Genomic DNA, 16,204 nt, shown 5'->3' with positions numbered 1-16,204 from the left:
AAGCTGAATTCCATGCTAATAGTCCAGGATATTTAGAGAATTTATCATGAAAGGAATCTAGAGATACTAATGCTATGTCATCGAGTTAATGAGACCTCAATGACCACCAGTTCTTGTGTGTTGCATAACTTCTATCTTCAGGAAGTACTTAAATTGTGAGCTGATAGGAGGAGGTTTAGGTCAGGGCAAGGTCACATTTCAAAAATATAGAACAACATTAATTCAATTCATTCACCATGAACTTGCTCGGCCAGAATTCCAGAAAGACTTAGGTAGTGAATGATAAAACATGAACCTTGGGTTGTTGGGACAGGATGGAATTAGGAACTGATCAGGTTTGTCCCTTATTTGAATGAATGGCCGGGGATAAAATAGTTTAAAAAAGGGGTCGGGGGGGGGGGGGGTGGATTGTTTTCATCAAACATATTTGGGAAATCTCACTTTGGAAGTGAGGAGAGACTGAAGATTCATGTGATATTTTCGTCATGGAAGCATGCATATGACGCAACATGTTCGAAGCAATTTACATCAATGTGTTGAAATAAAATCAAAAAATGGCTGGCCAAACATATTTTCAGCAATAAAGTACTAATTTAGGTTTGCATTGTAAAATTATTTGCTCCATTAGCCACTGGTGTTATAAGATTTGGAGTTAATATTACACACTGACCCTCCAAGATCCTCTTGTGACAATCTCATAAGTAGCATATTAACACGAGAGCTCAATTTTGTAAAAAGCATTTTATATCACTCTCTACTAAAGGGGAAATGTGTGCTATATCACAGTATATCAATGAATGTTTTAGTAAAAGACTCTACATTAATTATGTTTTATAAGCCCCTTGTATTACTTTATCTCGCTGTGTCAAATCATTAAAATCAATTGTCTGGGAGGACATGAGTTGCCTCTGAGTCTCTTTAATAAATAATCCGAAAGGTCTCAGGATTTAAATTCATTCTGTTAGCTTCACCTCTTCCTTTACACACGGCAGTGTCTGTATACTTGACCTTGGACTGACCAATCCAGCGACTTTGCTGTCATTTGCTGCTACTCCCATTAGGATTCACCGACCGGCCTGTGCTACTCTGGGCTGTCAGCTGTCGATGACTACACGAAACCAACGCAGCAAAAAGCTCCGACTGGAACAGCACCGCTAACTTTTCACGGCTGTTGCTGAACCAGGAAGTGGCAGAATAAGCTCCTGGAACGTGATTTGTATTTGGACACATCTTGTAACTTTGTGAACAAACGGGGAAACACTAAAACCTGCTGGAAGTACAATACTGTAAAATTCTTCTCGGTTGCTTCGAAAGGTCAAATACACGCAATGCCCTCAGAGTTATAGTTTCTGAATTGTTCCCAGGGTTAAATAAATACATTATCCAAATTAATGTTTAAAGCCTCTCGGCCTTCCTTCAGATATATGACTATTCATGACTCCATCTGCTGTGCTGCTCCACTAAAAATAGAATTATTTGGCCTTCGCTCTACCATTATTTCGCCCCTGAGGCGTGTTGAGAAATGCTTCAGTACTGCCTTTGACCAGCACCCGACATTACCACAAAAGGTCATTATCCAAAGTATACTTTGTTTACAGTTACGAAGAAGACTCTTTAACCCCGCATCTGTGCATTCCTCTTTCATTCTTTTTTTCCCCTCTATTTGTTTCTCTCTCCGTTCGAATACTGTACATGAATTCCGATCTGATGGTGGAACTGTTGGTGCTTGTATTGCAGCTGCATGCATTGTTAGGACTTGCCAAGGCTCATTAAAGCTCTAAGCGATAAGCAGTGAAGGACAAATTACACTACTGTATCTGGAAGAAAAGTTACATATCACATTTTTCAGAAAGTATTTGCTTTGTTTGGTAACAATTCTGGCCGTTTAAAGTTTTAATGCTTAAACATTATCTGTCGTTATCGGCTTTGTTGAAAATAGGCAGTGTTCAGTGTTTTTACTCCCACATTAACAGTTCACTACCCAAGGGCCAAGTGTGAGGCGAAAGCTTTTAATTAACAATAGTAGGCAAGACAGCCGGTGAATGCACTCGTCCTCTCTCTTTGTAATATTGTGGCAAAAATCGTAGAGTCAAATCTCATTAACAAGCATGACAATAGGACCTGTGGACTCTATACTGCTTATCAGGATAGCCTGCTATGTAACAGCCTCTCTTAGGAATACGGTGACTCAGAACATAAATACTGCACAAAAGCTGCTTTTATATTGGCGTTGTTTATAAATCAGATTCTAGGAGACCAGCATCTGTGAGCTGGCTCCAAATGTTTATATCTGGGTCACTTTGTTTTTCATCGGCCTGCGAGTCTGACACTGGGATATGAGGGCAGGATTTCACGATGAAAGTGTTGGCTGCTGGCTGAAGGATGCCACTCTCCCAGAATCCTAATTAAAATGGCATCAATATAAAAGCAGCTAGAGGGTTTCCCGTTAGAAAAACACACAACGGGTTGATGCTCCCAATGATTGGTCGGTTGTGGTGCTGAGCTATAGAAGTCAGGATGTCCCAGGTACAAATAGGTCTTTCCAGCTGTTGGTCTTAGCAAATCTGACAAATTTACTTTCGGATTGCAGTTGCCTGCACAAGACCCGTGTATTGGGACCAGACGGCTTTAGCACCCCACTGTACCCCAATGTCAAAGCAGTTGGCCGATCTCAGCAAGATTGGCACCTCTACAGTTGGCCAGAGGTCCCTGGGCTAGCAAAGAAAATGATTAACCATGATTCTTGCTCGTGGTTGTTATCCAGTGACCCTTGTTGGAAAGTGTGAGTGTGTGTGCGACTGTTGGGTGAAGGCAGAAACAAGCTCAGCTGAGACTGCCGCCCACACACAGCCCACCAACACTCACTGTCTCAGCTCCCTCCTGAAGAATGGTCTTTTGGGTTAGGTCATGAAGGAGAACCCCTGGCCATGGAATACACCCCAATATAATCATGGATATATAAGAGGTAGGCTGAAAACTATGAGGGTGTGGGGCCGTGGTGGGGTGAGGGGGGGGGGGAGGGAGAGGGGGGAATGTGCTACTTTAATATCGCCACTGCCCGTGTTAAATCCAGCTGGGAGACATATCATGGGCAGCATACCCACAATTTCCTGCTAATGTGCAGCTTGTGGGAAAGGCTTCCCGCTGACAGCACAAACTCGGAAAATCACCCCTTACATGCTTAATAAACACTCGCGCACACTCACATATAAAAAAAAAGCAAAAAATAACTTGCATCTACACAGTGCTTTTCACATCCTCAGGAAATCCTGAAGCGCTTTACAATGATACACTTTTCAAGTGTTGTTTCGTAAGCAAACGCGGCAGCCAATTTGTAGACAGCAAGGTCCCACAAACAGATTAATGACAAAATCATCTGTTTTAGTGGGGTCAGTTGAGAGATAAATATTGTCCAGGGCACTGGGAGAACAGTGCCCTGGGATCGTTCACACACGCCTGAGCAGGGACTTGGTTTAACACCTCATCTGAAAGACGGCACCTCTGACAGTACAGCACTCCCTCAGTACTGCGTATGGATATAAACACACCCACAGCTACAGACTACTGCACAGCTGTACGCATATAAAAATACATGTGTTGCTGGGACTTTTACATTACCTTAAAGATCGTCATCTCCCAATGCAGCTGTTCTGTGCAGCCTACGACACGCCCCAGTGTAAACTGGCCACCTTATTTGCTCTGTGGGATCTACTATCGGAAATACCTCCTCCATGCACTCAGTCAGCCTGCAGGAGACCAGCAGCAGGCTTCAAATGTAAAACTGTGGGAGTGTGACCAGGAGCTGGACTGCACTGAGCCACACTGAAAAACCCCAGAAGGCTGCATTAAGAAGACGTTACTGTGTTCTACAACTTATTAACCAGAACACCTATTCGCCACATTCCTATTCATTCAGGACTTAAAGTGTTAAGTTTGCTTGACTGTGGAAAGAAGAAAACATTTCAAGTGCTCAGACTGGCATTCAGCATTATGTTTTGGCTCCTATCCCAGAATTCTTTGTTATGGCACATACCTGGAGCTGTAATGGGCTAAGTCCAGACGCAGCTGCAGCTGCCATTGTTGACGGAATGAGCTGCACAGGGTAGCTATCACCTGTCGATGAAGAACAATGCACACAGGTTCAGACAATGAGCGAAGAATAGCCCCGAACATGTGCCAACAGAGGCTCTGCCGCTGCCTTTGCACCACAGTGCTCCACTAAGCCCGAACATCTGCCCGAACAAAAGCCGCATCTGGGCAGAAACATGCAGTGCGGACTCAGAACTTTTGTTCACAGATGGCTCGTAGGCAAACTGGTAAAACAAAAAGAGCAAATTGGGAAGGGTCGGTTCTTTTCATTTTTAGGGTAAAAAAAAAGATATACACACAAAAAAAAGTTACATCAAAAGACTCCTGCCAGTGTGTTTTAATTCATACAACGAGGTCACAGTTACTGAAACAAATCTCATAAACAGCTCTAAACTGTAGCGACCAGCCTCAACTTGAATCATTGCCCACCTACAGGGTGGCGGTCAGTATGCTGGCACATCACAGTAAATAAATGTCAATCAAATTTTTAAATTAATAAACACGAGTCTTTTTTTTTACAAAAGACATATTGTGTATACAGTGGGATGATTTAATGGTCATTTTTCAGGTCAAAAAGGGACAATAGTAGGGCCTCAATCCAACAGGATATTTTATTGGAGGAGAGGCAAAATGAAATAAGAAATATAAATTTGTTGAGGTGCGAGCATGGTTGCAGAGATTCTGTATGTCTGACCTTTCCAATGAGCTCTTCAAGTTGGCGAGCAGACCTATATTTGAGCACATGACAAATGAACTACCAGGGTACCTCACGGAAAGGCACACTGCATGTTCAGGTCAAGAATACTGTTTCAGTCCTGTGATCCATTGGTTCCTACTTTTGCACTTCCTTGGGAGCATCTCAAAAACAACAAACTACAACAAGCTTTCATGAACAAATAGTATTAATGATTCTGTGGGGGAGAGAAGTGAATGTGCCTTCAACCTTCCTTCCAAACTATTGTCTAATTAAGTTGCTGTAACAAGAAAATATAAGTTACAAGTGGAAGCTTGAAGTGACAGTAACAGGAAGTGACAGTAACAGGAAGTGACAACTAAAAGACATCAACAACAAATCAGCAATGAACAAGTATCCACTAATGCAAAATCAAACTTTGGGGGAAAAGGTGTCAAAAGGTCAAAACTGATAATAAAAGAAAGGGCATTAAGTTGATTCCAAGATAATAGCAACACAGGCCTGAGATTGACAGACGAATAATCTATTTAAAAGTGGTGCTCTGTTGCAAGTCACCTATCCAAGTTTGACAACAACAACTTTTATTTATATAGCGCCTTTATCGTAGTAAAACGTCCCAAGGTACATCACAGCAGTGATATGACAAAACAGATAAATTTGACACTGAGCCAGAGAAAAAGAAATTACAGCAGATGACCAAAAGCTTGGTTAAGGAGCGTATTAAAGGAGGAAAGAGAGGTAGCGAGGCAGAGAGGTTTAGGGAGGGAGTTCCAGAGCTTAGGGCCCAAGCAGTTGAAGGCATGGCCACCGATGGTTGAGCAGTTATAATCAGGGATGCTTAAGAGGGCAGAATTTGAGGAGCGCAGATATCTCGTGGGGTTGTGAGGCTGAAAGAGATTACAGAGATAGGGAGGGGCGAGGCCAGGGAGTGATTTGTAAACAAGGATGAGAATTTTGAAATTGAGGCATTGCTTAACCGGGAGCCAATGTAAGTTGACGATTGGTTGGACTTCACAAACACTAAAGACGCTAGCTATATGGTGCATGATTGCTCTGAAGACACCATTGCAAAGTGTTGGATTCTCAGGAAGAGGACCAAGTTCAACCCTCAGTCTTAACTGATGTTCGATGGATGAGCTTGCCAGTTTTAACTGAATCATTTGGGAAAGACAAAACTGATGAAGACCTGACTACTTCACTCATGAGTTTCATGATGTTTGTCAAGGTGATAATGCTGATAGAGAAGTCCTGAGGGCTGGGCTATCCTATCTGCTCAATCTAAAAGGTAGAGCTAACTGGGGTATGGGGCGGGCGCGGGGTGTTTTGTCGACAAGCAGTTACTGTGCATATTCCTCTTTAAATTATTCTATTATGGAAGAAGTACACTCACAAAAAGATGACAGCAAACCTACAAGAACTAAAATGTGATTAAAGTTGTTGAAAATAACGGAACTATTCTGTTTAAGTGCAAACAGCAAGCTGTGAGTGGTTTTAAAACAATATATTATGGAAGGATACTGTAGCATAATATAAGAAGAGCTAGTTAATATTAACAGTCCGGTAGCCAAGCATCATTTGTAATTTCTCACTCCCACCCTAGCCGCTGATGCATTCCGTTAAACACTTACTTTGAGAAAGGATCTATATTTTCTCTGGGAAAGGGGGTCTTGCCAGATAGAGTACCATAGATACCAGGAAGAAAAATCGAGGTTGTTAGCCCAGCCTAATAAGATAGGCTGCCATAGTGGAGCACCGATTAAAAAGGACAAATGTTATTAGAACTTTTTGTTAAAACTTAATATTTAGAATATTTCAATCCAAAAGAAAACTCACTGAACAAATATTTTATATAAATTTTCATCAAGTTGCATTAGCACTTATTATTGTTACTTTTTGTTGGTAAGTGGACAAGCAATCAGATGGAATATCAAAGTCTGTAACTCTGCAGAAATGGAATCAAATATTTTAAGGAGCAGCACTAAAGGGAAAAAGAAAATTATCTGCAAGTTGGACACTGCTTTTCTCACACATACATTTTCAATTGAGCTGCACGTCTTTGTGACCCAATGAATCAAGCACAGAAAAAGAAATCTGTACTTCATCAATCCAAGCACCACAGTAAGATATACATGCTTCATAAAGATCTCTCTCCTAGCTGCTCTTAAAGCTTTGCTATGCTGCATTTCCGAATACTATCTCGTCTTGGTGTCCTGTGGTCTAGTACTTTAGAAGATTTGTTTTTCTCTTCGAACAATTTAAGTGATAAAATAACAATATAAAATGATCAGCCAGGATTGTTTGATTGAACTTAAAAAAAAAAATCCTTTAAAATCAGCAGCATGGGCCAGCAATGATACGATGTGACATGGAGAGTGTGTTTTTTGGGGTGTAGAGGGAAGGGGAGCACGGGTAGGGAAGTGAAGGGGGAACTCAACAGACACTGTTTTACATGGAGTGAAATATTTTTTCATGTCAAATTCATTAAAATCATAATCTGAAAATCCCCTGCAGCAGCACTTTACAGGTGTTGTGCTACTGCACTTAGAAACAGCTGAATTCCTGCAGTTGTTTGGCCTGGCCTGTCTCTCACTGGTGCACTCCTGCATACCGCGCCCTTTTGTGTTCAGAAACTCACCTGAGGCTGGAATCTTCCCCTCAGCTGCTCAAAAGTGTTATTTTTTATTTCTTTTTAAAAAGCTTTGTTGTAAAACAAATTGTAACTGCAGTTACCTGGAGCAGATTCAATTAAAAAAAAATTGTGGTTTGCATTCAAGTGATTTTGAATTGTAACTTGTTATTTTTTCACCAGATCATTGAATAAATGGTGGTGTCGGAGAGGGGGAGTAAAAGGAACATCCAGTATGTGCACTTCATATACTCCAAGCGGTCAATATAGCAAGGCATAAGTGTTTCCCACGTGACCATGTTTGGTCATGAAAATCCAGCAATTTTCAAGTACAGAAGAAAGCTTTAAAGAAAGAACTTCATACTCTTTCATTGCCTCTGATTTTCTTCTCTCTTCTTTTGAAGATGCTGGTGTATGGTTCCAAGAATTCTGGGTGTTCTCTGGGACCTCACCTAATTGTTCAATCATCATTCTACATGTTTAGACAATGACTACAGGCAAGTTATTATATTGTGGAGAGCATTATGGCCACACTGTATACTATACTCATCCGACATCCGTGCACGCACATTATTTTAAGTTTGGGTCATTGAATGACAGTAAGAGTTGGAATCCAGCACTCTGGCCAACTGTGGCATGCCTACTGCTGTTTTAGGAACATAGGAGTAAGATTAGAGCATTCAACCCATCGAGCCCGCTCCATCGTTTTTATTAGCTTTGGCCAAGATCAGCTGTTTCAGCACAGACTGGAGACCTTCCTGGTCTGTATGGCTCAGCTTCTGTTCTGGTCAGTGCATTTATCAACCAAACCACTGGCAAAGTGCGTTGCCTTTACTGTTTTCATAATCACTGTTTTAAGATTGTTAGTTTACTTTTAAATCCTCTTCCACTTTGTCACTCCTTGGCATGCATTCAATGGACATGCTGTAGCAATCTTTTTCAAATTTGTTCTTTGGATTAAGAATGCTTGCGTGAGGAACAATTTTTATTTAATTTGTTTGAAAAACAGGAAGCATGTCCTAACAAGCTTCCATACTTCTGCTCTCTCACCGTTGAACACCGTTGCCAGCACTAACAAGTCACACAATAGTGTGTTACACAGATTCAAATGTCTTATCACTCGCTCAAGCTGCAATGCCTATTTTTAAGATAGACTATCAGTATTTCGGCTACATATAAGACGATTGGATGCATGTCTGTAAAAATCTCACAACTCACACATGGGCTGGAGTCTTAGAGCCTCATTACCTAAACATATCAGGGGTCCTTGGTGTAAAAACTGGAAATGCACAGCAGGTTAGTCAAGAGACAGATAAGGTAACGTTTAGAGGTGGCACCCTTGATTAGAATACAATAAAGGATCTAAAACATGGACATGTCAATCTCTCGATGCTGTTTGGCTCACTGTGCATTTCCAGCATTTTCTGTACAGATTTCCAGCATTCGCATTTTTACTTTTTAATCTCAGGATTTAGAAGCTTGAGATCCATTTCCAGGTCATGAACCTACTAACTTTTCCCCAGCCGCTGCAGCAGTGCGATTCATTGCCTGCGATAGTGATTTTACCACATCCTCAGCACATCCTACAAGCGATGAGACACATTTGCTTCGGACTTCAGTGGGTGACTTACTGGGGTAATTCTAATCTAACTCGCCTGGTGAAAAACTGGCGGGTTTGGGTCAGCCGCTCGTTTTACACCCCCTGCCCCTGCCTCCCGAATTAAATCAATGGAGTGCAAAGTCGAGCAGGGTATTTAAAGGGCTTCCTGCTGATGGGCTAAGTTACTCCACTCTGGTTTCCATGCGCTGATGGTTTTCATTTAGTAAACAATGAATTATTTATCTGCTTGATATGCCATTTTGTGTTAAAACTTTGTATTCTCTATACTAAACTCAACAAAAATACGTAAAACATGACTGTTGGCCTGCTCAAAAATGACTCATGGGACACGTAAATATTCCTTTAGTTTCTTCTATTGATCACTCCATCCTCCTTGTATACCTTTTCTCCACAGATCACCTGTGTCATATATGTATACTCTGTGTATATACTATGCTGGTACCACTAGAGGGTGCAACTGTGGGAGGCCCAGGCAGGAGCTGCATAAAAGGCTGGTCACCACGTTGCTGCCTCACTTTGGGTTACAATAAAGAGACTAAGGTCACAGCAGTTCAAGCAGAGCACTAGGCCTCATGGAGTTATTCTACAGATCAGTAGAGATATATTAACTGGCGACGAGAACAGATCACGGACTTACACACAGAGATGGCTGCCGTTGGTAGTTTAGAAAAGTTTACAGAGGGTGAAGCCTTTACTCAGGTTTCGATGGCCAGGTATCGCTTCTACACACATCACCGCACCGAGGGCCAGGGTTTGTCGCAGACCTATGAAGGCTCTCGGAACCGTGCGAATTTGGTGAACTCAACAATGTGTTGCGGGACGTTTTCAGGACGGAATGTGAAGCGGAACATCACCTTAAGCCAGGCGTTCACGACCTCAACATTGAGATTCTCCCAGAATCAAAACTCACTGGCAAGTACTGTGCAGAAAATAACTGTTGATCAAAGAATTAGTCCGACTCAGAGTCCGCCAAGGGGTGTAAATGTGAATCGTTTAAAATGCTAGCATTGCAGGGGTAACGATCGGGCCCGTCTGTGTCGATTCAGACACTATGTTTGCAAAGACTGCGGCCAAAAGGGCCACCCACAGCGAATGTGCAGAAGAACTGCGACTCAAAACGTGGCAGAGGAGTTAGCAGGAGGTTTCCGATCCTGCAAGGATCATGAAGTACAAGCTAGAGAGGTGACTCAGCCCGAGGAAGCAGTACATGGGGTGCACACCTTCACTACCAAAAGTCGTCCCATGGTGATGAAATTCAAGATAAATGGATTTCCTGTTTCCATGGAGTTGGACACGGGGGCGAGTCAGTCACTTATGAGCCAGAAGGCATTTGAGAGGCTGTGGGGCAACAAAGAACAAAGACCCAAGCTGAGCCCGATTCAGGCAAAGCTGCGCACTTACACCAAGGAACTGATCCCAGATTTTGGCAGCGCAAATGTAAAGGTATCCTATGATGGAGAGATACACGAATTGCCACTGTGGGTTGTACCAGGCGACGGGCCAACGCTGCTTGGCAGAAGCTGGATGGGGAAGATTCGGTGGAACTGGGATGATGTCAAAGCACTATCTTCAGTGGACAATGCTTCCTGTGCTCAAGTGCTGAGCAAGTTCCCATCCCTATTTGAACCAGACATCGGCAACTTCACAGGCGCCAAAATGCAGATCCACTTGGTCCCCGAGGCACGGCCTGTTCATCACAAGGCTCGAGCGGTCCCCCACATGATGAGGGAGAAAGTGGAGATCGAATTGGACAGACTTCAACGCGAGGGAATCATATCAGCAGTCGAATTCAATGAGTGGGCCAGCCCGATTGTTTCGGTACTAAAGAGCGATGGCACGGTCAGAATCTGCGGCGACTACAAGGTAACGATCAAACCGAGTTCCGTTACAGGACCAGTACCCGCTACCCAAAGCCAATGATCTCTTTGCGACATTAGCAGGGGGAAAGGCATTCACCAAGCTGGATCTAACCTCCGCTTACATGACCCAGGAGCTGGCTGAGTCATTGAAAAAATTAACATGCATTAACACACGCAAGGGACTGTTTTTGTATCACAGGTGCCTGTTCGGGATCCACTTGGCTGCTGCCATCTTCCAATGGAGAGTCTGTTGAAATCGGTTCCACACACTGTTGTATTTCAGGATGACATCCTAATCACTGGTCACGACACCACCAAACACCTGCACAACATGCAAGAGGTTTTAAGTCAACTTAACAGTCGGACTCCGGTTGAAATGATCCAAGTGGATCAACTAGCACCAGAGGTAGAATTCCTGGGGAGGAAGATTGCAGCAGATGGCATCAGGCCCACGGACTCGAAGACAGAGGCCATCAAGAATGCACCCAGACCATGAAATGTAACGGAACTGCGCTCATTCCTGCGACTCCTCAACTATTTCGGTAACTCTCTTCCAGGGTTGTGCTCCTTGCTCGAACCGTTACACAAGTTGCTACGCAAGGGAGACAACTGGGTTTGGGGTCAAAATCAAGAGGCCACCTTCAAAAAGGCCTGAAACTTGCTGTGTTCGAACAAGTTGCTTGTATTGTATGACCCAGGCAAACGTCTAGTTTTAGCATGTGATGCGTCATCGTACGGTGTCAGGTGTGTTTCACAGCAAGCAAATGCAGCGGGCAAATTCCAACCGGTTGCATATGCGTCCAGAAGTCTATCCAAGGCCGAAAGAGCCTACAGTATGGTCGAGAAGGAGGCTTTGGCCTGTGTCTATGGGGTAAAAAAAATGCACCAGTATTTGTTTGGATTCAGGTTCGAGTTAGAAACCGACCACAAGCCCCAAATCTCACTGTTTTCGGCAAACAAAGGCATAAACACCAATGCTTCATCGTGAATCCCAAGATGGGCACTAACACTGTCGGCCTACGATTATACAATCCGCCACAGGCCAGGCACTGAGAACTGCGCCGATGCCCTTAGCCGGCTACCGTTGCCCACCACCGTGGTGGAAATGGCGCAGCCCGCAGACATGTGCCTGGTCATGGACATCTTCAAAAGCGAAGGGTCACCCGTAGCGGCCCGCCAGATCAGGACCTGGACCAACCAGGACCTTGTGTCATCTCTTGTAAAAAAGTTGTGTCCTCAATGGGGGCTGGTCAGCGGTCCCAAGAGAAATGCAAGATGAGATAAAGCCGTTTCACGGTCATAAAGATGAAACATCCATCCAATTGGATTGCCTCTTATGTATTCAACCATGTCGTCCTGCCAAAAAAAGACAAGGCAACCTTCATACGCGACCTACTCAGTACCCACCCAGGCATAGTCATGATGAAGGCTATCGCCAGGTCCCACGTCTGGTGGCCCGGCATTGACTCGGACTGGGAGTCATGCATGCACCAGTGTAACACTTGCTCACATTTGAGCAATGCCCCCAGGGAGGCTCCACTTAGTCTGTGGTCCTGGCCCTCAAAACCATGGTCCAGGATCCATGTAGACTATGAGGGCCCCTTTCTAGGAAAGATGTTCTTCGTTGTAATGGACGCCTGCTCCAAGTGGATCGAATGTGTAATAATGGCATCCAGCATGTTCACCGCCACCATTGAAAGCCTCAGGGCCATGTTCGCCACCCATGGCTTGCCCGAAAATCTGGTCAGCGACAAGGGTCCGTGTTTCACCAGCTCAGAATTCAATGAATACATGACCCGCAATGGCATCAAGCATGTCAGGTCTGCCCCGTTCAAGCCTGCATCCAATAGCCAAACGGAGCAGGCAGTCCAAACCATAAAGCAGAGCTTGAAACGCATCACGGAAGGCTCCTTACAAACCTGTCGATCCCGGGTGCTGATCAATTACAGGGCACGATCCCACTCGCTTACTGGGGTCCCCCCTGTGGAGTTACTAATGAAACGTGCACTCAAAACCAGGCTCTCCTTAGTCCACCCTGACCTCAACAATCAGGTGGAAACCAGGCGTTATCGGCAAAACATGTACCATGATCGCACGGCTGTATCACGCGACATCTCTGTAAATGACCTGGTGATTGTGCTGAATCATGGTCATGGCCCCAAATGGGTCGCTGGCACTGTTTTAGCCATGGAGGGGAATATAGTGTTTTTTGTCAAACTGCTGAACGGACAAACGTGCAGAAAGCATTTGGACCAGACCAAATTGCGATTTACAGGTAACCAGAAATTACCGAGAGAGGATCTTACCTTCAGCGATCCACCTACACACACCCAATCAGCAACAGACCTCGCTGCCAACCATGAGGATGATCCCACCATCTCCAACAGTCCAATCAGACCAAAAGCGCTGCAAGACAGCAGTGGCCCGACCAACTCACCCATGCCAGAAGTGGCACTCAGATGATCAACCAGGGAGTGCAGAGTTCCAGATCGCCTCAACCTGTAACTAACTCGCATCAAAGACTTTGGGGGGGAATGTTGTCATATATGTATACTCTATATAATACTATGCTGGTACCACTAGAGGGTGCAACTGTGGGAGGCTCAGGCTTGAGCTGTATAAAAGGCTGGTCACCACATTGCTGCCTCACTCTGGGTTACAATAAAGAGACTAAGGTCACAGCAGTTCAAGCACAGCACTAGGCCTCGTGGAGTTATTCTACAGATAAGTAGAGACATATTAACCTGAGTAGCACAGCTCCTGTCCAGCTTTACTCCTACCTGTTATATCATTGGCATTGCATTGGCTCAAATTCCACCTTGTCCCATGCCCACACAGTCACCTGTTGTGTATTGTATGGTTCCATCCTTGGCTCTCTTCATTATTTACATGCTACCTCCTCATTGACATTATCCAGAAGTGTAGATTCAGCTTCCCCATGGACGTGAAGAGCATTCAGCTTTACCTCTCCACCTCCTCAATCGCTCACACAGCTGTTGCCTCTGACCCAATTGCCTATCCAACATTCAGACCTGGATGGGTTAGAATTTCCTCCAACTTAATGGCAGCAAAACTGAAGCCATCCTTTTCCAATCTCGCTAACACCTCTGGTCTCAATTCCATTATCCTGCCGGCTGTCACCTCAGGCTCAGCCTAGATATGTGGAACCTGCTTAAACTCCAAGCTCACTTGGTCAGTCATTAAGACCACTTTGTTTCACCTCCGAAATGCATCCGCCTCTGCTCTACATACCTCCTCTACCCCTGAAACCTTAATCCATGCCTTTATTACCTTGAAGTTGGACTTTTCTACTTTCTTTGCTCGTCTTCCCACCTCCAGCCTCCATAAACTAAAAGCCACCCAGAACATTGCGGCTTATGTCTTCACCCATGACCCATGGCCTACACAGCCACTGCGTGCGAGGCTCCGCTGGCTCCCTTATGCCCAGAAGAATCAATTTCAAGATCCCCGTCCTCACCTTAAATGCCTTTGCTCTTTGAAGTGGATTGGACTTTATCGAATACAATGTGCCAATGATGTGAAGAATGCGGCAGGGAACGCATGTAAAAAGAATCATGATTGTGGAAGATTTTATAGTTTGAAAGTAAATTGAAAAAAGTAAGTTCCCTGTTGAAGCCTGCGAAAGCTCAATGGCATTTGTCAACCATGATGGTGTCATGCACCAGCAACACACGTGTGGTTCTGTGTCGTGAATCATGCCATCGCATTCCATGTTTAAATAAAAACAATTTTTGAGGGAGTAAAGAAAGAGAAGGCAAGGAAGGAAAGAAGGCAATAAAGATGGAAAGAAAAATGGAAGAGGAAAGTAAAGGAAAGAGTAGACAGCATTAACAGAAAGTTAGGACAGAAAAAGCAGAGCAAAGAAAATGGAGTCATAAACGAACAGGTGAATGAAGAAATGATCAGAGGAAGAGAGGAAAGGATGGAGAACAGAAAGTTAAGAGAAGAAAGAAGTGAAAAGAGGGTGGAAAAAAAAAGAGTGAAAAAGAACATAAGAACATAGAAATAGGAGCAGGAGTAGGCCATACGGCCCCTCGAGCCTGCTCCAGCATTCAATAAGATCATGGCTGATCCGAACATGGACTCAGCTCCACTTCCCCGCCCGCTCCCCATAACCCTTTATTCCCTTATCGCTCAAAAATCTGTCTATCTCCGCCTTAAATATATTCAATGACCCAGCCTCCACAGCTCTCTTGGGCAGAGAATTCCACAGATTTACAACCCTCTGAGAGAAGAAATTCCTCCTCATCTCAGTTTTAAATGGGCGACCCCTTGTTCTAAAACTTTGCTCCCTAGTTCTAGACTCCCCCACGAGTGGAAACATCCTCGCTGCATCTACCTTGTCGAGCCCCCTCCATATCTTATATGGCTCAATAAGATCACCTCTCATTCTTCTGAACTCCAATGAGTACAGGCCCAACCTTTCTTCATAAGTCAACCCCTTCCTCTCAGGAATCAACTGAATTAATCTTCTCTGAACAGTCTCCAATGCAAGTATATCCCTCCTTAAATACAGAGACCAAAACTATACGCAGTACTCCAGGTGTGGCCTCACCAATACCCTGTACAGTTGTAGCAGGACTTCTCTGCTTTTATACTCTATCCCCCTTGCAATAAAGATCAACATTCCATTTGCCTTCCTGATTACTTGCTGAACCTGCATACTAACTTTTTGTGTTTCATGCACAAGGACCCCCAGGTGTCTCTGTACTGTAGCATTTTATAATTTTTCTCTATTTAAATAATCATTTGCTTTTTTATCTTTTCTGCCAAAGTGGATAACCTCACACTTTCCCACATTATGCTCCATTTGCCAAATTTTTGCCCACTCACTTAGCCTGTCTATGTCCCTTTGCAGATTTTTTGTGTCCTCCTCACAACTTGCTTTCCCATCCTTCTTTGTACCATCAGCAAACTTGGTTACATTACACTCGGTCCCTTCATTCAAGTCATTAATATAGATTGTAAATAGTTGAGGCCCCAGCACCGATCCCTGTGGCACCTCACTAGTTACTGTTTGCCAACCGAAAAATGACCCATTGATCCCGACACTCTAAGAAAAGTTAAGGTTTGTGAGAGCTGATCTAGGCTATCATGTTTCACAAAGCATTTGCATTTAATTGAAAGCACTACATGCAGAATAGTCCGTTCTTTCAAGCAAAATAAAAATATTGTTGTTTTACAATGTGGAGCATTTAAATCTTCCCACTCTCCAGCTCCTTCCAAAACTCCTGCAGCTTGTATATCAGCACAATAAAAGATGTTCAACTAACTACTATTTCACTGGGTGACTT

At 43.9% G+C, this 16,204-nt stretch overlaps 1 protein-coding gene across 21 annotated transcripts in view; it reads right to left on the bottom strand.

Moving 5' to 3' along the window:
• The window catches only part of sox6 (SRY-box transcription factor 6), a 656,189-nt gene that overhangs the window by 123,075 nt on the left and 516,910 nt on the right, over positions 1-16,204 (bottom strand). For all 21 annotated transcript variants that reach the window (XM_070899905.1, XM_070899904.1, XM_070899902.1 and 18 more), the window contains one exon: positions 4,034-4,113. In XM_070899905.1, coding sequence (XP_070756006.1) covers positions 4,034-4,113 — 80 coding nt within the window. The remainder of the gene's footprint in view (positions 1-4,033; positions 4,114-16,204) is intronic.

Source organism: Pristiophorus japonicus, chromosome 14, assembly GCF_044704955.1.
Source record: "Pristiophorus japonicus isolate sPriJap1 chromosome 14, sPriJap1.hap1, whole genome shotgun sequence".
Lineage (NCBI taxonomy): Eukaryota > Metazoa > Chordata > Chondrichthyes > Pristiophoridae > Pristiophorus > Pristiophorus japonicus.
This window is presented reverse-complemented; position numbering and strand designations above follow the sequence as displayed.